Source organism: Hyla sarda, chromosome 2 (assembly GCF_029499605.1).
Source record: "Hyla sarda isolate aHylSar1 chromosome 2, aHylSar1.hap1, whole genome shotgun sequence".
NCBI lineage: Eukaryota > Metazoa > Chordata > Amphibia > Anura > Hylidae > Hyla > Hyla sarda.
The window spans coordinates 337,723,769-337,748,793 of NC_079190.1; the positions used below are offsets into that span (position 1 = coordinate 337,723,769).

Sequence of the window (25,025 nt, forward strand, 5' to 3'; positions counted from 1 at the left end):
CCTTTTCAGTATCGGTTCTGTTTATTAGATACACCTGTCCAGGACAATTACTGGTGCCACTCGACTCTGTTCTTTTCTTTTTGTTGCAAGTGTGGCAATAATGTATATAGCCACAATAATATAAAGAGAAGCATCAATAGAAGGATCCTGAGGTTATTAATATAGGTTGTAATGGGAGAAAGGGTATAATAGCAGCCAAATTAAGATAGCAACATCGCAATGAGTATTTAGATACATAGATATATAAATATGTGGGTAGTAAATAAATATATAGTATAATATTCTGGAGTGGGAGAAGAATAAAATTAGTGTAAATAATGGAGTATAAATTATGATATAAATAGTAGAGTAAAAAATGGGACTATAAAATTGTGATTCATAATAAATGTATATTGTTAATAAGCAAAAAGTGTTATCAGAATATCATAAAATTCAGCACGTAGTATTATGGGGAAAATAAATCAGGTATATAGAAATATATATTATATACAAAATATAAAGTGTGTATATACAAGCATATGTAAGAATGCGGTTGATACTAGTAAACAATATATCTATGGTTAGTCATAAAATGATGTTGGGGACACCAGGATACTGTAAATATCATAAGGAACTCTCAATTAACATACTGTAGACAGCAGGAGCATTGCAATAGGTATACAACATATATGGACTCACAATTATTTCGAATTTCAGCACCAAATTTATTCGCACCGCTATGGGGTTGAAGGTAGCACCAAGTTTTGCTAATTTATTTGTAGGCCTCTTCGAGATTCAGAATATTTACCCCAATCCCCTTCTTAAACATTGCCGCTTTTACAAAAGATATATAGATATAGGTGTCTTGGATGTTCCAGACCCTGCCATGCTTACTGAACTGTTCACACAGAGGCATATTCACAGTGTAGGGTTAGTCCCAATGAGGCCACCTTATCGCGGTGGGACGGTCCAAGCTATTTGACCGGCGGCGGAGACAAATTTGCGAGCTAAGTGCCTCACTATTTCATAGTTTCACATTTGTATCTATTACACCATAGCTGTATAGCTCTCCATGTTTTAACTGCATATTCATGTTTCACCTGTATCCTTGTGCTGGCAGTGTGCTGCTGCATTCTTCTGTTGCTGTATATCTAGCCTAGTAGCGTGCACCTGTAGGCCAGGTCCATGTAATAGAAGTGCTGGCTGACTTATTCTTTGTCATATATTATATATTATATATTTCTATATATTATATATATATATATATATATATATATATATATATATATATATATATATATATATATATATATATATATATATATATATAAAATATAAAATATATATTATATCTGGAGTGGGAGTCCCTCTGATCTTAATTAATTTTTAGTGTCTCTTAATACCAATAACTGGGGTCTAAATTTTACACAGTCTGTTTTTAACAATTATGCAGAATTTTTAGACGTGATTTGTATTCCACAACGACTCTGGCAACCTGCAAACCAAAAAATGTTTTAACTACTGTTGATAGCAATAGCTATCTTGACCTCCAGAGTGTGCACTACAAAAAGTGGATCAGTAATATATCTTATGGACAATTCAAAAGAATCAGGCGCAATTGTTCCTCTGTATCCGACTTTAAAGAACAAAGTAATATCTTAAAAGCTACATTCCGTGCTAAAAGGTACCCCAAAAACGTATTGAAGACCTGTGAGCTTAGTCAACAGGACTGCCTATTACCCATTACAAACCACAACAATAAGAATAAATCACTAACATCCACGGATCCTAATAAAGAATGGTCTATTTTATTATGAACTTTTGTAGGGAAAATAGTGACATCAAAAAAATCTTAAATAAACCCTGGCACATCCTGTTACAAGATCCCTATCTTAACTCCTGTCTTCCCCCTATACCAGGTCTGACTTTTAGGAGGAATCGCACCCTCAAACATAATAGTTCCCAGTAGGCTAAAGAGTGAGAATAAAGCCAATAACAGGAGCTATAAATGGAAGCTCGAGATGCAAATGCTGTGATATCCTTTCCAATAAAAAGAGAGAATTTACTTATAAAGTCATCCATGAGTAGTTTCCAATTAAGACCCTTTTAAATTGCAACTTGAAGTATGTTGTATACCTATTGCAATGCTCCTGCGGTCTACAGTATGCTGGACGTACCATCCACTGTCTGCGTTGATAGTGAGTAAACACAGGAGCAACACCAAATTAGGATTCCTGTTACATAGTGTGTCTAAACACCTGGTGGAATGGCACAACTCAGACTTTGGGGCCGTTTCAATCACTCCGATTGAAGGTATTCCAAAAGACAATTCTCAACGGTTCTCCACACTAAGATGACGCGAGAACTACTGGATTTCTAAGCTCCGCACTCTGATGCCCCTCGGTTTAAATAATTAATTGAGAGTTCCTTAGAACAAATCCTTAGATATTTACAGTATCCTGGTGTCCCCATCAGCATTTTATGACTAACCATAGATACATTGTTTACTAGTATCAACTGCATTCTTACATATGCTTGTGTATATCAACTTTATTAATACAATTTAGTAACAAAAAATAGATATTAAAATTAAAACAAAAATGGATAGGCACTAGTGGACATACAAAGATATAGGACAATGGTAGGACCCAAATACATTAAAATATACAAGTATAAGGAGTAAATGCCACAGTAGCTGGTAGGATACAAGAATAATACCTGCCAAAAGTATACAATAAAGGGTGCCAAACCATACCTACACCTGAACCCCAACGATCGTTTCGCTATTATGCCGCTTCTTCAGGGGGCGTGCATAAGAAGCGGCATAATAGCGAAACGATCGTTGGGGTTCAGGTGTAGGTATGGTTTGGCACCCTTTATTGTATACTTTTGGCAGGTATTATTCTTGTATCCTACCAGCTACTGTGGCATTTACTCCTTATACTTGTATATTTTAATGTATTTGAGTCCTACCATTGTCCTATATCTTTGTATGTCCACTAGTGCCTATCCATTTTTGTTTTAATTTTAATATCTATTTTTTATTACTAAATTGTATTAATAAAGTTGATTTTGTACATTCTATTACTTTTCTGTTTAATTTGTGGTATGGTTCTCTTTTTGGTGTTATAATTACAAATACATACCTTCACCTACTATATATGTAGGGTTATATAAATCTTTGGTGACATATGCTTGTGTATATACACTTTATATTTTGTGTGTGTGTGTATGTGTATATATATATATATATATATATATATATATATATATATATATATATATATATATATAAATTATATTATATTCCCTTTTTATACATACTCTATATCTCACTTTGTTTCTATGTACCTTATTTATTTTCCCTATAATACTACGTGCTGAATTTTATGATATTCTGATAACTTTTTACTTATTAACAATATATATTTATTATGAATCACAATTATATAGTCCCATTTTTTTTACTCTATTTATATCATAATTTATACTCCATTATTTACACTAAAATTTTATTCTTCTCCCACTCCAGAATATTATACTATAAATTTATTTATTTACTACCCACATATTTATATATCTATGTATCTAAATACTCATTGTGATGTTGCTATCTTAATTTGGCTTCTATTATACCCTTTCTCCCATTACAACCTATATTAATAACCTCAGGATCCTTCTATTGATGCTTCTCTTTATATTATTGTGGCTATATACATTATTGCCACACTGCCCATGTACATTCATGTCTCGCTATACACTAAGCACCCAGGCATATATCTTGAATTTATTCACCTCCCTAATAGCCCATTGGCAAGTGCTATCTATTCTGCCTTATCCAGAACATGCATACAACATTATGCATTGTCTAAACTCCCTATTGTACTATATGCGCTGTACCTACATATTGCGATGTATTAATACTCCCTATGTATCCATGTACATTGTTTTTTACTTGACTTCTTGTATCAATTCTTTATAAACATAGCGATGTATCAAATGCACTGTTTACTTACTGTGTCTAATCTGTTTTTGCAGGACCGCCGTCATAGGCTGGTTGCGGTCACGTGGCTCCACCTTGATCTGCGTGCAGCCACTCACTGTTCAGCCTCGGGATCAGACACGGAGTGCCTACATTCCACTGCTGCTATTGGCCCGCCTAGGTCATGTGGCCGCCGCCTACCATGACAACGCGTCCATAACAACTAGCTGTCTCGCTACTGTTTACTATCATTTACAACTGATCGGGGCTCCACATGGCCCTGCATAACACCGCTGTTTATATTTTTCTCGTGGCGAGCCTCGCTCTCATGCACTACTGCCGATGCACGGGAGCATGGCAAGATTTGACCTTTAGTCCCCTTTTTTGCCTTTATCACTTTCTATGTTTTATCTTAATTTATTCTCCTGCCGGTTTTAATTATTTATGCATACTGATGCCCTTGATTGTTCATATTGTTTTTACCTCTTTTACTGTGAATTGATTTCTGATTGCAACTCCGCCCATTGTATTTGGCATCCATTTTTATTGTATATAAAGCACCCTCTTGTGATGTATGCCAGTCTGAGGAAGGAGGACTGACCCTCCGAAACACGTCATTGGTTATGTACTTTAATAGCCATAGTTCTTCATAGCACTTTAACCATACCTTGGCTTCCATCCTGGTGCTTCTGGAATCACTAACAGTGCTCGCTGAAAAGGTTTCCTTTTTTTTTTTTTCCACTACTCTGCACGTCTTATATGGGAGAAGTTTACTTTGGTCCCATTTCCACCTTGGGCCCAGCAGTTCAGCTCCAGAGGACCGCCTATACCCCATGGGGGTGATATGCGCATTTTCTCTCTAGTCAGGTGAGCAGACATCTTACAGAGCCAGCCTTGCCCTGTCCCCTTGTAGGGACTACGGTACCTTGGGTAATACACGAGGCGCTGTCCTCGCTGTGTTTTTTTTTTTTTTTTTTTTTTTTTTGTGGATTTAAAATTCCATTCGGAAACTCCAGTGCTGGAAAATGGGATTCCGCTGCATGGTGCACATTGCTGAGTTTTCAAGGCAGACTTTCCTTTTGAATAATTCCACCAGAATGTTGAACTCTCCAGACATTGCCATCTGTGGGGACAGCAATGTCTGCCAACACTCTGCAATAAATTCCAAAGTGTGAACCCGGCCTAAGGGGGTTACACTTTGACACAATATCACTGAAACTCTGCCTCAGTAGTGTTTGCCTTTATTACAAATATAAACCTATATAAATTGGATGTTGTAATCGTATTGACCTACAGAATAAAATGTCCTTTTACTGTAACATACACTGCAAAATTGGTGTCATTACAAAGTACAATTTGCCCACATAAAACTAGCCCTCATATAGCTCTGAAGGGGGAAAATTGAATGTTATGGCTTTGTAAAAAGAGAGAAAAATATTGCTGTATCCTCAAGGGGTTAATTACACTTGAAACTGTTAATGGTCTGCTGTAATGATCTTATTCTTTTTGAAGGTGTTCAGGTAAAGAATCTGGTGGACACAGGATATGAGCTAAATGGAGACAGAGTGGATAGAACCCATAGTTTTGACAGCTACAGCCATAAAACCGTAAGTTATCAACTGGCCTGGCTGGTCGATTTGTGGAATACAATAAAAACTTTGACCGTAAGCTTTTTCATTTTAAGTCTAGTTTAAATAATTTAGAGCTATTTCCAGTAACTTTTTAAATAGGGTAACGGCATTATAAGGCACTGCTACTGCCCCTTTGTGGAACCTTTATTCTTGTTGAGGAATTTCTTCAGGAGGACCCCAGGACAGGCAGGGGGAGAGAAGTGGGCAGCGGCGGTCTCTGGCACCACTATAGCCGCTGCAGTTCATTGATTTAAAGCGCCCGCTTAAAATCATTGATCTGCAGCGGCTTCTGCGGGGGTGGGGGGGGGGTTTGTAGGTGGGAGAAATAGCTGGTAACTTATACCGATATTCCAGTATAAATTATCGGCTATCGGCCTCAAAGTTCATAGATTATCAGTATCAGCCCTCTGTTTGAGCTGTGACAGGTGTCCCAGAGCATAAAATCTTCAGAAGATTACATTGACCTCAGTGGAGTCTGCTGTGGATTTTCTGCCATGGAAATTCCACTGCGGGAAATCCACTTCAGTGCGAAACCTGTGAATTCTGCCCGAGTAAACTTACCCTAACAGAACTACTGTGACAGCCCCATGCACAGCTCAATTATTGATGTGTGTAGACAGTCTAAGCCAGTGTTTCCCAACCAGGGTGCCTCCAGATGTTGCAAAACTACAACTCCCAGCATGCCTGGACAGCCGAGGCACCCTCATTGGGAAACACTGGTCTAAGTTAATGCATTGGCAATCTGTCTCTACAGGCATTACAGACCTGAAGGCATGCTGCTGTTTATAACACCTTGTGAGGATCCTTATTCACACCTAGAAACAGCGCACTTATGGCAATAGCTAAGACAATGTAAAAGATTTGTTCAACATTAGTCAGTTATTGTCTAATGCATTTGCAGAACAAGTAATAAAACTACAAAAGCAGTTTACTTTTCGAGTGGGTTCACATTAGGCAGTAGTTTTGTGTACACCACTTTTCATGCTGGCTTTTTTTTTATTTATTTATTTTTTTCAAGCTTAAAGGGAATGTTTCACCATTTTTTTTATTTTTTATAAATAGAATTGTTCTATCAAGATAAAGGATTTCACTTATATATATAATTTTAGGAAAATGTAATTTTAATGTTTATTAATAGTGTGTACTGGGGGCTGCCATATTGTAGCCTTTTTGTGGTGTCACTTCACAACACTTACACAGTTGCTTTATGGCAGGCACAAGGGCATAGGGAAGTTAAGATTGAGAGGGTGTCATAGAAAAGCATTGACTGCTTACTACACATGTGCAAAGTACAGGCTAGGTGAAATGAAAGGAGGAGCCAGAGCCATTTTCTTGAAGGAGGAGCAGTGACCTATCAATGGAGCAGAGATCATCAGAGAGCTGGATGGGGGAGGGGTACCACCCAGTCCCACACATTACACAGTCCTGCCCTGGTCTCCTCTCAGCTCACTCTGCAGACATGTGGGACAGGAGATTATAAGGTTTATATAAAGTTTAGAGCTGCAGTCCCTTCCGTCCTCCTCCGCGCCCCCCCCCCCCCCCCCCGCTCACCTCTGTGACCTGCCCGTCAGTCCTGACGCTCAGCTCCCTGCACATCCCCGACCTCCTGGATGTGTAGACATAATCACTGATTGTCACACAGCTTTCCATGGCTCCTGATCTGCTTGGCACTGAATAATTTCTGGCCATTACGGAGCCTGGGAAAGCTGTGTGTGGCAGTCAGACCCTATAATGACACATGGCCCTATGATAAGTGTCGGACTCTCACACAGCTTTTCCAAGCTCCTGAATGGCCAGAAATGTGTCAGTACTAAGCAGATCACATGCCATTCAGGAGCCTGGGAAAGCTGTGTGGGACAGTCAGGCTCGGTTATCATTACAGGGCCATGATTCATTACAGGGCATAGCTGTAACACAGCTTTACCAGTTTCCTTAATTATTATAAACTCTTCAGTACAAAGCATATCATGTGCCCTTCAGGAGCCTGGGAAAGCAGTGTGTGAGCTACGCTCAGTACAAAGTCTGCATGTGGCTCTGTACTGAGCGGACATGTCTCACTGACTCTGTCCCTTACTGGGTCACTGCAGACTGACTGCAGGGGGAGATGTTTACACTAGACTGTGAACCATGGAATAGATCTGTTAAAATGTCATCCACTGGTATTGTAATATGCTGCATCCATAGCAGATTGTTCCTATATATTTAATTATACCATTAATCTGTAGCAGCTGTACTTTACCACTGTTCAGTCACCAACAAGATGGCACGGCACATTGGAATTTCTCCCCCTTCTCTTGCACAGACACAAGAGAAAGGGAGGTGTGAGTTTATCAGCAGGGAGAGGGGCGGGTCAAATTTGCAGCAGCCAAGTTACAAGTTACTTTCTTTACATTCTCATTTTCTCCCCCCTACTGGTCAACAGTGGGATATAAGAAAACTTTTTTAAAAATTCACTTGTCAGAAAATATAAAAAAAAATTATTAAAGATTTCCACAAATATTTTAAACATATAAACAAATGTATTTAACCTTTAAGAAAAAAATTATAATTTGGTGACACATTCCCTTTAAGCAAACTCCCCCCCACACTAGCCAGAGGTACAAGCTGGTAGTGGGGGACTGATCAATATGCTGCCTACCGTGCCCGTATCCGCCCCGCCGTTCACCAGTTATCTCCATTCTTCTGGATATGCAAATGAGCTGCTAACTGGCACGGGCGGGGTTACAAGGCACTCTAACGTCAGCGCCGCTCGTCCACAGCGCCGCCCGGCTTATGGATATTCATCCCCTCCCTCCTCAGTGGAGTCCAGTACAGAACAGAGAGGCAAAGAATATTCATAAGCCTGGCGGCGCTGCGGACGAGCGGCTCTGACGTCAGAGTGCCAGAAGGAGCCTTTTAACCCCGCCCGTGCCAGTTAGCAGCTCATTTGCATATCCAGAAGAATGAAGATAATGGGCAAACGGCGGGGCGAATCCAGGCATAGTAGGAAGCGTATTGATCAGCATCCCCACAGTTTTCCTTTAAAGGAGTACTGTAGTGGAATATAACTTATCCCCTATCCGAAGGCAGTGGTAGTCCGCAGGAAGCCACGGCAGACACCCCCCCTTCATGTATCTCTGGAATACACGGAGGGGGGGTGTCGGTCGCCGCATCATGCGGACTTCCGTGGCCACGTGCAAGAGATTGCAGGGGGCACCAGCGGTAAGACACCTCCCCCCTCCCCCCGGTCTATAACTTATCCACTATTGTTCGGATAGGGGCTGTTATATTCCACTACAGTATTCCTTTACGTTTAGCTTGCGATTTTATATTCCACATTGTGTACTGCTGGACAAAACGTTTAACAGAAATGATCTTTTTAAAGACCTTTTTCACATTCCTAGATAACTATATTTTATTGTAATCTATAGATTTTTAGGCTTAAAAAAATTAATAGGATTGATCCTATCTATCATGTGAATGGTCTTTATATACATAAAATCATTTAAGCTTTTTTTGCAAAATCCATCATGGTTCACTTCTGTAATCTGAAACTAGTAATCCTTTGTATAAATCTTTTTAGGTTTTAACAGACAATAATGCCTCAGCTTCTCGACGATCTTCTTTACCAAGTTGCCCAGTGACACGTCCTTCTGCAGGCCCATATAAACATGTAATTTCAGTCCCTATCAGAGCACTTGGTTACTGGGTGAAGTTTCTTTCAGTGCCTTCAGTATAGGCCTGGTAATAAATGGTTGTCTTAAATCCATACAAGGGGTAGATTTTCAGTAAATTTTAAGAGCCTTTGAAGGGTGAGCTGGGTTCAGATTGGCTTCTGTGGGTAGCTCTTCCACTTTTCTTTTCACTGGTTTTCATACATTTTAGTGCACATTCACTTCAGTGGGGATTCCTCTGTCCCATTCGCACAGTGGAATTTTTGCAGCAGATATTCTGCCGCAGAATTCAGCAAAATAAAACATGCGGAATCTGTGTGAAAGCAAAAAATCTGCTGTCTGCTTTTTTGGAGGGGAATAGCAGAATTTCCGCTGTGTGAACATAGCCTTAGACAGAATGAAAACTATGTCTCTTGCTCTTTCAGGTCCCTGCATGTATTGCAGCTGAATTTAATCAGACCGTTGCAACACTAGTAGATGGTTTCAGCGTTTCAAAAGTGTTAAAGAAGGTAACATGGATGACAGACTATTCAGTTTTTAACTTGCATTTATTTCCAGTAGATACTAAAATATTAGCATCTCAGAAATTATTCCCCACATTAGAACACTTTTTTAGTACTGTTTGCTAATGTCCAGATAAAGAATTGATTAGCTACATTCTGTATACAGTAAAATTGCATTAATAGGGTATTCCAGGACTTGCAGAAAACTGTGGACTAACTGTGGGATAAGTGTCTTATCGCAGAAGGTTTAGGCAAAAAATAAAATAATCACCCCTGACCCCAATTGTAGTTTCTCCTTCTTTCTCCTTCATTTTGAGACCTATTTTGAGCTCTACTGCCCAAAATATGGGAATAAAAGCTGTATTTAGTGCCATAAATGGATAACTATTGGGCCTGACACTATACATTTTACTTCCATTAAATTAATGTTTGAACAAAGGGCTGTTTTACTATTGATTTTATTAAAACTAGTGGACATGTTTTTGGGTCTCTCTGGGTGTGTCATACTTGAGACGGTTTCGGTGCAGTTTCCATCTATAATTCTAGCAAATATATTTGGCATCTTGGCTTTAGAGAGACAATATTACTATATACAGTCAATGTAGTTGGTTTGTAGATCTAAGACCCTATTTTTTTTTTTTCATGACTACTGCAATAGTCTCTTCTACAGTATGTAGTGTGCTTCATGCTTACACCTTTAGTGGTGGTATATTGTATTACTTCATGATAAACACCTTTTTAGTGGTGGCATTTTATATTGTTACAGTATTTTATGATTTTTTTTTTTTTTTATAACTTTTACCTACTATCAAGACAACCACAAGGGCCCTTTGGTTTGTCACTTGTACTGTATCTTTGCTAATTCTTTTGTTCAGTATGGGATATAAATATTTAAAAAAAAGTTTTTTAAATATACTGAATTATCAGAAACTCGAGCACTTGCACCTTTTTTATTTTTGTTTTATTTCCTACTATGCATTATTACCTTGGCTATAGGTGAAAAACTGTCAAGCTTGATCCATTAAAGGAAAACGGTCAGCAAGTTCATCCACACTAAATCCAATACATTAGGTTATAGTGCGTGTGAACAGGAGTCTGTAACATGCTCACTTAGTAAAGTTTTGTTTTGGCCGAGTTTGTGTCCTCTAAAGTGTCTGCCATCCATCCCGGTTTTGCGTGCAGCAGGCGGGTCCCCCGCTGGCAATCTTACTTTGTGTTCCGGAGGCAGTCGTCCGAAGCCCGCCCCCCTTGCTGCATATTCATATTTGCTTCTCCACGTCCTAATAAAGTGGAGTTATCCGCCCCCCTAAGCGCTGCAATCTGTCTTGCATGCGCTGTTTCTCGGCGCAGAGCGGTTCTGAGGACGCACAGCTCTCACGTCATCAGGACTGAGAGCTGGGTAAAATAAACAGAGCATGTGCTCGGAATACAGATCACAGCGCTTAGGGGGGGCGGATAACTCTGTCAAGGATGCTTTAAACTGTGAGTGACTACCGCTGTTCTATTTTGCTGATTGTCTACATAAGCAAATTCACACCAGACAATGTTGTTATAAATCCCCTTCTCAGCACTAACTCCCAAGGAGTTCTGCCCTTTATTAGAAAATCACATTAGTTTTTACAATTGACAAAAAAAGGGAGGGTAAAACTATCGTATCAAATCATTGTTTTATATGCTGATTGGTCATTTGAGCATGGCGTAGCATAGGTCACTTATGTTGTAACTCCTCTATCTTGAGATTTTTTTTCCATCCTTCCACAAAAGCCCAATGTTAAGACTTAAACTCCTAACTTCTTGTATCTTCAGGCTCCATCCCAAGGTTCTCATCTTATTTACAGGTAAAGAGCTGCAGGAAAACAAAGTTCTTCTGCAATATTTTAGCTATAGCATTTAGCAAAGGCATTTAAGTGTAGATATAGCGATCAATATATCAGATTATAGACCCAACAATTCCACATTAGGTGGAGAAGCAAAAATGAATATGCAACAAGGGGGCGGGCTTCGGGCACCTGCCTCTGGAACACAAAGTAAGATTGCCAGCGGGGGACCCGCCTGCTGTGCGCAAAACCGGGATGGATGGCGGACACTTTAGAGGACGCAAACTCTTCCAAAACAAAACTTTACTAAGTAAGTGAACGCGTTACGAACTCCTGTTCACCCCCACTATAACCCAACGTATTGGGTTTAGTGTGGGTGAACTTGCTGACAGTTTTCCTTAGTGAGCACTGTACAGTGTTTTAATAAATCTCCCTTACTGTGTTTGCTATATGCAGGGATGTGGGAATCATATCGCCCGACGCCCGGGACAAGTAGTTTAGGGAGGCGGGCAGGTGAGTTTTTCATAGATTTAGCCCTGTATCGGGCTAGCAGGGCCGGACCGACTTCAGAAATCTCACCTCACACCGGCGCTTAGTGTATGGAGGGGGCAGCGGCCCCCAGCTGATTTCAGTAGCCGTGGGCCGCTGCTCAGAGAGAAGCTTGCCTCGGGTGTAAAAGGAGCTAGCTACAGCTCTCCTGCCGCTAATAGTCTGGCATGCTGCGATCACCGCTATTAAACCATTAGATCACCGCTGTCTAATTTGACAGCAGTGTCTAAAGTAGGGATCGACCGATATCGTTTTTTTGTTTTTTTTTAGGGCCGATACCGATAATCGGTGGAGGTTAGGGCCGATAACTTATAACGATATTCCGGTATAAGTTATCGGCTATTTATCCCCCCACGACACCGCTGCAGATCATTGATTTAAAGCGGGCGCTTTAAATCAATGCACTGCAGTGGCTTTTGCGGTGCCATAGGCCGCCGCCACCGCCACCACCCGCTTCTCTCACCCTACCTGTCAGGGTGGTCCGGGCCATCCATCCTTCCTGTAGTGTCCGGCAGGATTCCGGGTGGAGGGTGAACCTGTCCGGGCTGTCCTTCTTCTCCGGGGGTCATCTTCTCCACTCCGGGCAGGCTCCGGCCTAGTAACGCAGCATAGACGCCACTGCGCAGTGACGCCCATGCGAAGCGAAGCACCTGACGTCAGGGCGTAGCGGCGTCTATGCAGCGTACTAGGCCGGAGCCTGCCCGGAGTGGAGAAGATGACCCCCGGAGAAGGACAGCATGGCCCGGACCACCCCCATTACGGGTAAGTTACATTTTTTTTATTGACTCAGAGGGTGGGGGAGGGGCCCGACCGGTATAGCGGTATGGGCAAAAATCCATACCATGGTAGAAAAAAAAGGTATCCGGTTCATCAAAATCGTGATTATCGGCCGATAATATCGGCCATACCGATAATCAGTCGATCCCTAGTCTAAAGGGATCTTGTAACCATCCCTGGTGGTCTAGTGGGGGGATGGTACTATTTTGGTTGAAATTTATTTCATCTACCAGGACAAGTGGATTTTCTTGAGGGACATGTAGATTGTGTTCTGCTTTAGTCCCTTGGACAAGTAGTTTTTTTTTCAAATTTCCACACCCCTGTTTTTGGGGTTGGCCTAGATTTCCCTATTCACCTCATTCACTAGAACAGAACTTTTAGATTAACCACTTAAGGACCTAGGGCGTATGGATACGCCTTGACGTCCTGGTACTTAAGGACCCAGGGCGTATCCATACGCCCGTGGGAATTTCGGTCCCCGCCGCGTGCCGGGCGGGGACCGGGCCGGGGTGACTGCTGATATCAATCAGCAGGCACCCCGTGCAAATGCCCAGGGGGGTCATCAGACCCCCCCACGTCGGCGATCGGCGCAAATCGCAAGTGAATTCACACTTGCGATTTGCGCCGATTCCGGGTCATACGGGTCTATTGTGACCCGGAATAGAAGGGGGGTCGTGGTTGTCTAAGACACCCACGATCCCCCTGTAGGCATAGGAGTGAGGTGGCAGGGTTGCCACCCCTCCTATCCCTGCTATTGGTCTGCTATTGATCGTCAGAGGCGACGACCAATAGCAGACCGGGGGCGGGGGGGGTTAACTTTCGTTTTCCCTGTCCTGCCCACCCACAATAGGCGGGGCAGAACGGGGAACCAAAGGGGACCGGGCGTCGACGTCCACTTACCCGTCCGGAGGCTGCGGCGACAGTGATCGGCGGGTGGCGTCACGTGCGTCTGAAGAGGACGGCTGCCGGGATCCTACGGAAGCCGGTAAGTAGATCTGGAGGGCTACAGTCTGAGACCGTGGTCTCTAACTGTAGCCCTCCAGATGTTGCAAAACTACAACTCCCAGCATGCCCAGACAGCTGTTTGGGCATGCTGGAATATGTAGTTTTGCAACAGCTGGAGGGCTGCAGTTTGAGACCACTATACAGTGGTCTCTAAACTATATCCCTCCAGATGTTGCAAAACTACAACTCCTAGCATGCCCACATAGCTGTTTGTTGTCTGGACATGCTGGGAGTTGTAGTTTTGCAACATCTGGAGGTCCACAGTTTGGAGATCACTGTGCAGTGGTCTAAAAACTGTAGCTCTCCAGATGTTGCAAAACTACAACTCCCAGCATGCCCAGACAGCTGTTTGGGCATGCTGGAATATGTAGTTTTGCAACAGCTGGAGGGCTGCAGTTTGAGACCACTATACAGTGGTCTCTAAACTATATCCCTCCAGATGTTGCAAAACTACAACTCCTAGCATGCCCACATAGCTGTTTGTTGTCTGGACATGCTGGGAGTTGGTTTTGCAACATCTGGAGGTCCACAGTTTGGAGATCACTGTGCAGTGGTCTAAAAACTGTAGCTCTCCAGATGTTGCAAAACTGCAATTCCCAGCATGCCCAGAAAGCAAACAGCTGTCTCGGCATGCTGGGAGTTGTAGTTGGGTACTTCCAGCTGTTGCATAACTACATCTCCCAGCATGCCCTTCGGTGATTAGTACATGCTGGGAGTTGTAGTTTTGCAACAGCTGGAGGCACACTGGTTGGAAAATATTGAGTTAGGTAACAGAACCTAACTGAAGGTTTTCCAACCAGCTGTTGCAAAACTATAACTCCCAGCATGCACGGTCTGTCAGTACATGCTGCTGGGAGTTGTAGTTTTGAAACAGCTGGAGGTTTGCCCCCCCCCCCATGTGAACGTACAGGGTACATTCACATAGGCGGGTTTACAGTAAATTTCCTGCTTCAAGTTTGGGCTGCGGCAAATTTTTTGCCGCAGTGCAAACTCCTAGCGGGAAATTCACCGTAACCCGCCAGTGTGAATGTACCCTAAATACACTACACTACACTAACACCTAATAAAAGGTAAAACACAACATATACACCCCCTTACACTGTCCCCCCCCCCCCCCCCCCCCCAATAAACAATTTAAAACGTCTTGTACGGCAGGGTTTCCAAAACGGAGGCTCCAGCTGTTGCAAAACAACAACTCCCAGCATTTCTAGACAGCCACTGACTGTCCAGGCATCCTGGGAGTTTAGCAACAGCTGGAGTCACCCTGTTAGGGGTATTCTACGCCAGTAATTCCCAATGTCCACACCTATGCAATCCCTAATTTAGTCCTCAGATGCGCATGGTGCTCTCTTACTTCGGAGCCCTGTCGTATTTCAAGGAAACAGTTTAGGGCCACATATGGGGTATCTCCGTACTCGGGAGAAATTACACTACAAATTTTGGGGGGCTTTTTTTCCTTTTACCGCTTGTGAAAAGGAAAAGTTGGGGGCTACACCAGCCTGTTAGTGTAAAATTTTTTTTTTTTTTTACACTAACATGCTGGTGTTGCCCCATACTTTTTATTTCCACAAGCGGTAAAAGGAAAAAAAGACCCCCAAAATTTGTAATGCAATTTCTCCTGAGTACAGAAATACCCCAGATGTGGGCGTAAAATGCTCTGCGGGCACACAACAAGGCTCAGGAGTGAGAGCGCACCATGTACATTTGAGGCCTAAATTGGTGATTTGCACAGGGGTGGCTGATTTTACAGCGGTTCTGACAAACGCAAAAAAAAAATAAAAAATACCCACATGTGACCCCATTTTGGAAACTACACCCCTCACCGAACGTGACAAGGGGTATAGTGAGCCTGAACACCCCACAGGTGTTTGACGAATTTTCATTAAAGTTGGATGGGAAAATGAAAAAAATTATATTTTTTCACTAAAATGCTGGTGTTACCCTAAATTTTTCATTTTCACATCGGGAAATAGGAAAAAAGCCCCCCCAAATTTGTAAACCCATCTCTTCTGAGTAAGAACATACCCCATATGTGAATTTAAAGTGCTCTGGGGCGAACTACAATGCTCAGAAGAGAAGGAGCGCCATTTGGATTTTGTAGAGAAAATTTGTCCGGAATTGAAGGCCACATGTGTTTACAAAGCCCCCATAGTGCCAGAACAATGGACCCCCGACACATGTGACCCCATTTTGGAAACTACACCCCTCACGTAATGTAATAAGGGGTACATTGAGAATTTACGCCCCACAGGTGTCTGACAGATTTTTGGAACAGTGGTCCGTGAAAATGAAAAATTTTATTTTTCATTTGCACAGCCCACTGTTCCAAAGATCTGTGGGGTGTAAATACTCACTGCACCCCTTATTAAATTCTGTGAGGGGTGTAGTTTCCAAAATGGGGTCACATGTGGGGGGGTTCCACTGTTCTGGCACCACGGGGGGCTTTGTAAACGCACATGGCCCCTGACTACCATTCCAAACTATTTCTCTTTCCAAAAGCTCAATGGCGCTCCTCCTCTTCTGAGCATTGTAGTTCGCCAGCAGAGCATTTTACGTCCTAACATGGGGTATTTCCATACTCAGAAGAAATGGGGTTACACATTTTGGGGTTCATTTTCTCCTATTACCCCTTGTAAAAATGTACAATTTAGGGGAAAAACTGCATTTTAGTAAAAAAAAAAAAAAAAAAATTCATTTACACATCCAACTTTAACGAAAAGTCGTCAAACACCTGTGGGGTGTAAAGGCTCAGCGGACCCCTTGTTACGTTCCTTGAGGGGTGTAGATTCCAAAATAGTATGCCATGTGGGTATTTTTTGCTGTTCTGGCACCACAGGGGCTTCCTAAATGCGACATGCCCCCAAAAAACCATTTCAGCAAAAGTTGCTTTCAAAAAGCCAAATGTGACTCCTTCTCTTCTGAGCATTGTAGTTCGCCCGCAAAGCATTTTATGTCCCAACATGTGGTATTTCCTTACTCAGAAGAGATGGGGTTACAAATTTGGGGGGGGGGGGGGGGCATTTTCTCCCATTACCCTTTGTAAAAATGGTAAATTTGGGGGAAAAACTGCACTTCAGTGAAAAATTTTTTTTTTCATTTACACATCCGACTTTAACGAGAAGTCGTCAAACACCTGTGGGGTGTTAAGGCTCACTGGACCCCTTGTTACGTGCCTTGAGGGGTCTAGTTTCCAAAATGGTATGCCATGTTGGGGTTTTCTGCTGTTCTGGCACCATAGGGGCTTCCTAAATGTGACATGCCCCCCAAAAACCATTTCAGCAAAATTCCCTCTCCAAAATCCTATTGTCGCTCCTTCCCTTCTGAGCCCTCTAGTGCACCCGCCGAACACTTGACATACACATATGAGGTATTTCGTTACTCGAGAGAAATTGGGTTACAAATTTTGGGGGGATTTTTCATCTATTACCCCTTGTAAAAATTCAAAAACTGGGTCTACAAGAACATGCGAGTGTAAAAAATGAAGATTTTGAATTTTCTCCTTCACTTTGCTGCTATTCCTGTGAAACACCTAAAGGGTTAACACACTTACTGAATGTCATTTTGAATACTTTGGGGGGTGCAGTTTTTATAATGGGGTCATTTGTGGGGTATTTCTAATATGAAGGCCCTTCAAATCCACTTCAAAACTGAACTGGTCCCTGAAAAATTCCGATTTTGAAAATTTTGTGAAATATTGGAAAATTGCTGCTGAACTTTGAAGCCCTCTGATGTCTTCCAAAAGTAAAAACACGTCAATTTTATGATGCAAACATAAAGTAGACATATTGTATATGTGAATCAATGTATAATTTATTTGGAATATCCATTTTCCTTACAAGCAGTGAGCTTCAAAGTAAAAAAAATGCAAAATTTTCAATTTTTTCATCAAATTTTGGAATTTTTCACCAAGAAATGATGCAAGTATCGACAAAATTTTACCACTAACATAAAGGAGAATATGTCACGAAAAAACAATTTCGGAATCAGAATGAAAGGTAAAAGCATCCCAGCGTTATTAATGCTTGAAGTGACAGTGGTCAGATGTTCAAAAAATGGCCGGGTCCTTAAGGTATAATTTGGGCTGGGTCCTTAAGGGGTTAAAAGAATATCTAGGCAAACAACTTTAAGACACACACTTAATTTTATTTTTATACTTTTTGTTCAGTTACCGTTTTTTATTTTATTTTTGTCTTTTTTTTTTTTTTTTTTCTTTTTGGGATCCCATATGAATCCAATAGAAAAAAGTTTGTGGCAGGCTCCATCCTCCATGCTAGTTGTAGAGTTGTATATCTCTGTGGAACCAAACCACTTTTGCAGTACACATTGGCAATGCTCTGTATGTTTTATTACAGAACAGTTTAGCCAAACAGGCTTCTTAAGATCCTATGTGTAACAGCCTCTAAGGCTATGTTCAGACGTTTCCAATCCGTTCCAAAACATTTCCAATCCGGATTAACCTGTTAACCCCTTCCCGATGTATGACGTACCGGTTCTTCATGGGTCGGCTGAGGGTAATATGACATGTGCTGTCGGGTCAGCGTCATAACCTCGCTGCTATCAGCTGAGATTTGCCAGTAATGATTGACATTGGAGCTGGCTCCGATTTCATTAATTGATATGGTTAAATACCGTGATCAATAGCTCCATAACAATCACTGATATATAGATCAATATTAGCTAGCTCTAAACTACCAATCAAGAATACCAATAGCTAAATTATAAACCTTTTATTACAAAAAATTCTATTACAGAATAACGTACACAAATCCCCATAAAAACAATAGAGATCAATTAATTCACAAAGTGCAATAATAATAGGGACAATCCCCCGTAATACATGCCTCACCCGACGCGTTTCCCCGTTATTCAATAAAAGAACATACGGTTCATCAGGGGTACAAAAGCAATTAAAGTGGTCGCTTTAGGACAAAGATGCACATACACGTAATGAAAACATATACATAATCATGCGATGAAAAAAAGCTCGGCTCTGCTAGTTATCGATGAGAACTGCCGTGACGTGTTTTCAGACCTTCATTATTGTTCCAACATATTCATGAAAAAGTATGTCCCTTTAGATAGCCGCATCCCTCATCATCAGGAGCGGTGGTGGTGGTGGTCGCTAGGACAAGTTAATGTGATGACCAACAGTGGGACCTGTTATGGAGGAGAGTGCCCTTAGAGTGCAGCTGGTTGGGACTGTTTGTGGCTATCTGTCTATGCTAAAGGATTATCTCTGATTCTTGGATATAAGGCCTAGATGGTGGATTTCTTAACCAAGGAGGAGTGATAGAGTACTTGAATTGTCTTTTGCTTCTCTGGTATTTTTGTACAACTAATAGTCCTGTTCCCCAGTTTTGGCTCTTAGCTGGATAGCTCTACCCATATCTGTGTATAATTATACTACAATTGTGACATCTCTGGAGAACATATTGTCCTGAGTTTATCCTCTATATATCTGTGAGGTCGGCTATCTAAAGGGACATACTTTTTCATGAATATGTTGGAACAATAATGAAGGTCTGAAAACACGTCACGGCAGTTCTCATCGTTAACTAGCAGAGCCGAGCTTTTTTTCATCGCATGATTATGTATGTTCTATATGTTTTCATTACGTTTATGTGCATCTTTGTCCTAAAGCGACCACTTTAATTGCTTTTGTACCCCTGATGAACCGTATGTTTTATTGAATTACGGGGAAATGCGTCGGGTGAGGCATGTATTACGGGGGATTGTCCCTATTATTATTGCACTTTGTGAATTACCGTATTTATCGGCGTATAACACGCACTTTTTAGGCTAAAATTTTTAGCCTAAAGTCTGTGTGCGTGTTATACGCCGATACACCCCCAGGAAAGGCAGGGGGAGAGAGGCCGTCGCTGCCCGCTTCTCTCCCCCTGCCTTTCCTGGGGTCTAGAGCGCTGCTGTCGGCCCTTTTCACCCCCTGGTTAGAGAAGCGGCGCCGACAGCCAGGGGGAGAGAAGAGGCAGCGGCACCCATTGCCGGCGCCTCTGCCCCGTTGCCTCCCCCCATCCCCGGTGGCATAATTACCTGAGTCCGGTCCGCGCTGCTCCGCTGCTCCAGGCCTCTGTCGTGCGTCCCCGGCGTCATTGCTATGTGCTGAACGGCGCGGCGCATGACGTCAGAGCGCCGCGCCGTGCATAGCAACGACGCTGGGGACGCACGACGGAGGCCTGGAGCAGCGCGGACCGGACTCAGGTAATTATGCCACCGGGGATGGGGGGAGGCAACGGGGCAGCGGCGCCGGCAATGGGTGCCGCTGCCCCTTCTCTCCCCCTGGCTGTCGGCGCCGCTTCTCTCCCCCTGGCTATCGGCGCCGGCACCGATAGTCAGGGGGACAGAACGGGCAGCGGCGCCGATAACCAGGGGGTGAGAAGGGCCGACAGCAGCGCTCTAGACCCCAGGAAAGGCAGGGGGAGAGAAGCGGGCAGCGACGGCCTCTCTCCCCCTGCCTTTCCTGGGGGTATATCGGGGTATACACGCGCACACACGCACCCTCATTTTTTCATGGATATTTGGGTAAAAAACTTTTTTTACCCAAATATCCGTGGTAAAATGAGGGTGCGTGTTATAGGTCGGTGCGTGATATACCCCGATAAATACGGTAATTGATATCTACTGTTTTTATGGGGATTTGTGTACGTTATTCTGTAATAGAATTTTTTGTAATAAAAGGTTTATAATTTAGCAATTGGTATTCTTGATTGGTAGTCAATAGCTCCATAGTAGATTTATTTTTATTTTATCTTTTGCGTAAAGTCACACGTATTTGAGCACATGTGACTTTTCTATACATGCTGTGACTTTTCAGAAATGTGCTTTGAAATAAGCAAAAAATCTAAATCTTCTCACGTAGTAATTTTATTTGCAGTGCTCATGTATTTATCAAATGCGATAGTCGCTATTTATGAAGAAAAAAGTTGCATCTCCGTTTAAGTCGCATATGTATTCCAGGTCCAACCTGGCTTACAGAAAGTGCATACGTCTGCAGAAAAAAAATTAACACCCACTTTAACAACTGTTCTTGTTCTGCATCATGAAACAAAGCTACTACATTCATGTTAATTATAGAAAAAATTAATTATATAACTATGTTAAGGTTTAAAATACACACTGCACATCTTGTTAATATTAGGACACGTACATTAGTAATAAAGCTTCATGAACCTTTTGAGGTGGTTAACGTACCAAGCCATTTATTTTTTTTTTTTTTTTTGTGGCTTCACTATTGTTTATGTGCCTGTTGGTGCTGCGCAGTCTTCGTAAATTCAGGCCTCTGCGCAGCGACGCAAGACTCTGCCCACTGTCACAAAATGCGGGCTCAAAATTAACCCGTACAGGACCTAGGGCATATGGATACGCCTTCTGTACCTGGGTCTTAAGGAACCAGGGCGTACCTGTACGCCCGTGGGAATTTCGGTCCCCACCGCGCGCCGGGCGGGGACCGGACTGGGGTGACTACTGATATCTATCAGCAGGCACCCCGTGCAAATGCTACAGACCCCCCCCCCCCATGTCGGCAATCGGTGCAAATCACAAGTGAATTCACACTCTCGATTTGCGCCGGTTCCGGGTCATACGGGTCTATGGTGACCCGGAATATAAGGGGGATCGCGGTTGTCTAAGACACCCACGATCCCCCTGTAGCGATAGGAGTGAGGTGGCAGAGGTGCCACCCCTCCTATCCCTGCTATTAGTGGTCTAGACGTGACCACCAATAGCAGATCGGGGGTGGGGGGGTGTGCTTTTGTTTTCCCCGTTCTGCCCACCCACAATAGGCGGGGCAGAACGGGGAACCAAAGGGGACCGAACGCCGAAGATCCACTTACCCGTCTGTGGAAGCTGCGGGACGGGATCGGCGGCGGTGATCGGCGCGGGCAGCGATGTCGTACGGCAGAAGAGGACGGCTCCCTGGATCCAACGGAAGTCGGTAAGTTGCCTATCAACATCTAGAGGGCTACAGTCTGAGACTGTAGCGCTCCAGATGTTGCAAAACTACAACTCCCAGCATTCCCAGACAGCTGTCTCGGCATGCTGGGAGTTGTAGTTGCGTACCTCTAGCTGTTGCATAACTAGATCTCCCAGCATGCCCTTCGGCGATCAGTACATGCTGGGAGTTGTAGTTTTGCAACAGCTATAGGCACACTGGTTGGAAAATACTGAATTAGGTAACAGAACCTAACAGAAGGTTTTCCAACCACTGTGCCTCCAGCTGTTGCAAAACTACAACTCCCAGCATGCACGGTCTGTCAGTACATGCTGGGAGTTGTAGTTTTGAAACAGCTGGAGGTTTGTCCCCCCCCCCCCCCCCCCATGTGAACGTACAGGGTACATTCACACGGACAGATTTACAGTAAGCTTCCTGCTTCAAGTAGGAGCTGCGGCAAATTTTTCGCCGCAGCGCAAATTTCTAGCGGGAAGCTCACTGTAAACCTGCGCCCATGTGAATGTACCCTAAAAATACGACACTAACTCATAATAAAGGGTAAAACACTACATAAACACCCCCTTACACTGCCCATCCCCCCCCCCCCCCCCCCAATAAAAATTAAAAACGTATTGTACAGCAGTGTTTCCAAAACGGAGCCTCCAGCTGTTGTAAAAAAACTCCCAGCATTTGCTGACAGCCACTGACTGTCCAGGCATGCTGGGAGTTTAGCAACAGCTGGAGACACCCTGTTTGGGAATCACTGGCGTAGAATACCCCTCTGTCCACCCCTATGCAATCCCTAATTTAGTCCTCAAATGCACATGGTGCTCTCTCACTTCAGATCCCTGTCGTATTTCAAGAAACAGTTTAGGGCCACATATGGGGTATCTCTGTACTCGGGAGAAATTGCGTTACAAATTTTGGGGGGCTTTTTATTTTTTTACACTAACATGCTGGTGTTGTCCTTTACTTTTTATTTTCACTAGTGTTAAAAGGAAAAAAAGACCCCCAAAATTTGTAACGCAACTTCTCCTGAGTACGGAAATACCCCATATGTGGGCGTAAAATTCTCTGCGGATACACAACAAGGCTCAGGAGTGAGAGCGCACTATGTACATTTGAAGCCTAAATTGGTGATTTGCACAGGGGTGGCTGATTTTACAGCGGTTCTGCCATAAGCGCAAAAAAAGAAATACTTGACCCAATTTTGGAAACTACACCCCTCACGGAAAGTAACAAGGAGTTTAGTGAGCCTAACACCCCACAGTTGTTTGACGAATTTTCATTAAAGGACAGCTGCAGCGGCATTAGACTAAGTGTTAGATAAGGGATAAGTGTTAGATCGCGGGGGGTCCGACCGCTGGGACCCCCCGATCTCCCTAACGGGGGGCCGCCATAAGTGCTCATGGTGAGCGCTAAGGCGGTGACGCCCCGTTTCCTCCCCGTCCCCATACAGTTCTATGGGGGATGCAGGGAGGCACGAATGCTGCCTCTCCCATAGAGATGTATGGCGGAGGCGTGCCGGCAGCAACTTCATGCTGCGGCTGGCACACCCCCTGCAAGTTAGAGCCGCGGCCCCGTACAGGAGACCCCGTACAGGGGCCCCAGCGTCCGGACCCCCCGCGATCAAACACTTATCCCCTATCTTGAGGATAGGGGATAAGTGTTTGTAACGCTGCAGATGTCCTTTAAAGTTGGATGGAAAAATAAAATAAAAAAATTTTCACTAAAATGCTGGTGTTACCCAAAATTTTTCATTTTCACAAGGAAAAATAGGAAAAAAGCCCCCCAAAATTTGTAACCCCATTTCTTCGGAGTAAGAACATACCCCATATGTGGATGTAAAGTGCTCTGCTGGCGCACTACAATGCTCAGAAGAGGAGCGCCATTGGGATTTTGAAGATAAAATTTGTCCGGAATTAAAGGCTACGTGTGTTTACAAAGCCCCCATAGAGCCAGAACAATGGACCCCCACATGTGACCCCATTTTGGAAACTACACCCCTCACGTAATAAGGGGTACAGTGAGCATTTGCGCCCCACAGGTGTCTGGCAGATTTTTGGAACAGTGGTCCGTGAAGATGAAAAATGTAATTTTTCATTTGCACAGCCCACTGTTCCAAAGATCTGCACCCCTTATTAAATTCTGTGAGGGGTGTAGTTTCCAAAATGGGGTCACGTGGGGGGGGGGGGGTCCACTGTTCTGGCACCACAGGGGGGCTTTGGAATCGAAGTCGGGGGCCATGTCCGTTTACAATCAAATTCTGTCTTCAAAAGCTCAATGGTGCTCCTTCTCTTCTGAGCATTGTAGTGCGCCAGCAGAGCACTTGACATCCACACATTGGGTATTTTCCATACTCAGAAGAGATGGGGTTACAAATTTTGGGGGGCATTGTCCTTTTGGGGGGCATTTTGTCATTTTATCCCTTGTAAAAAAAAAATTAACATTTTGGGGAAAACTAGCATTTTAGTGGAAAAAAATAAATAAATAAATAATTTACACATCCAACTTTAACAAAAAGTCATGAAACACCTGTGGGGTGTTAAGGCTCACTGGACCCCTTGTTACGTGCCTTGAGGGGTGTAGTTTCCAAAATAGTATGCCATGTGTTTTGCTGTTCTGGCATCATAGGGGCTTCCTAAATGCGATATGCCCCACAAAAACCATTTCAGAAAAACTCTCTCTCTCCAAAATCCCATTGTCTCGCCTTCCCTTCTGAGCCCTCTACTGCGCCCGCTGAACACTTGACATACACATGAGGTATTTCCTTACTCGAGAGAAATTGGGTTACACATTTTAGGAAGATTTCTCTCCTTTTACCCCTTGTAAATTTTCTCTAATTTGCTGCTATTCCTGTGAAACACCTAAAGGGTTAACAAACCTTTTGAATACTTTGAGGGGTGCAGTTTTTATAATGGGGTCATTTGTGGGGCATTTCTAATATGAAGGCCCCTCAAATCCACTTCAAAACAGAACTGGTCCCTGAAAATTTTTGATTTTGAAAATTTTGTGAAAAATTGGAAAATGGTTGCTGAACTTTGAAGCCCTCTGATGTCTTCCAAAAGTAAAAACATGTCAACTTTATGATGCAATCATAAAGTAGACATGTTGTATATGTGAATCAATATATCATTTATTTGGAATATTCATTTTCCCTATAACCAGAGAGCTTAAAAGT

The 25,025-nt window shown here is 43.0% G+C and overlaps 1 protein-coding gene across 5 annotated transcripts in view; it reads left to right on the forward strand.

Moving 5' to 3' along the window:
• LEMD1 (LEM domain containing 1) overlaps positions 1-25,025 on the forward strand; it is a 108,400-nt gene that overhangs the window by 52,200 nt on the left and 31,175 nt on the right. For 3 of the 5 annotated variants that reach the window (XM_056558063.1, XM_056558064.1, XM_056558065.1), the window contains exons 4-6: positions 5,474-5,568; positions 9,155-9,244; positions 9,671-9,754. In XM_056558063.1, coding sequence (XP_056414038.1) covers positions 5,474-5,568; positions 9,155-9,244; positions 9,671-9,754 — 269 coding nt within the window. The remainder of the gene's footprint in view (positions 1-5,473; positions 5,569-9,154; positions 9,245-9,670; positions 9,755-25,025) is intronic. The other 2 variants (XM_056558066.1, XM_056558067.1) reach the window with 2 other exon arrangements.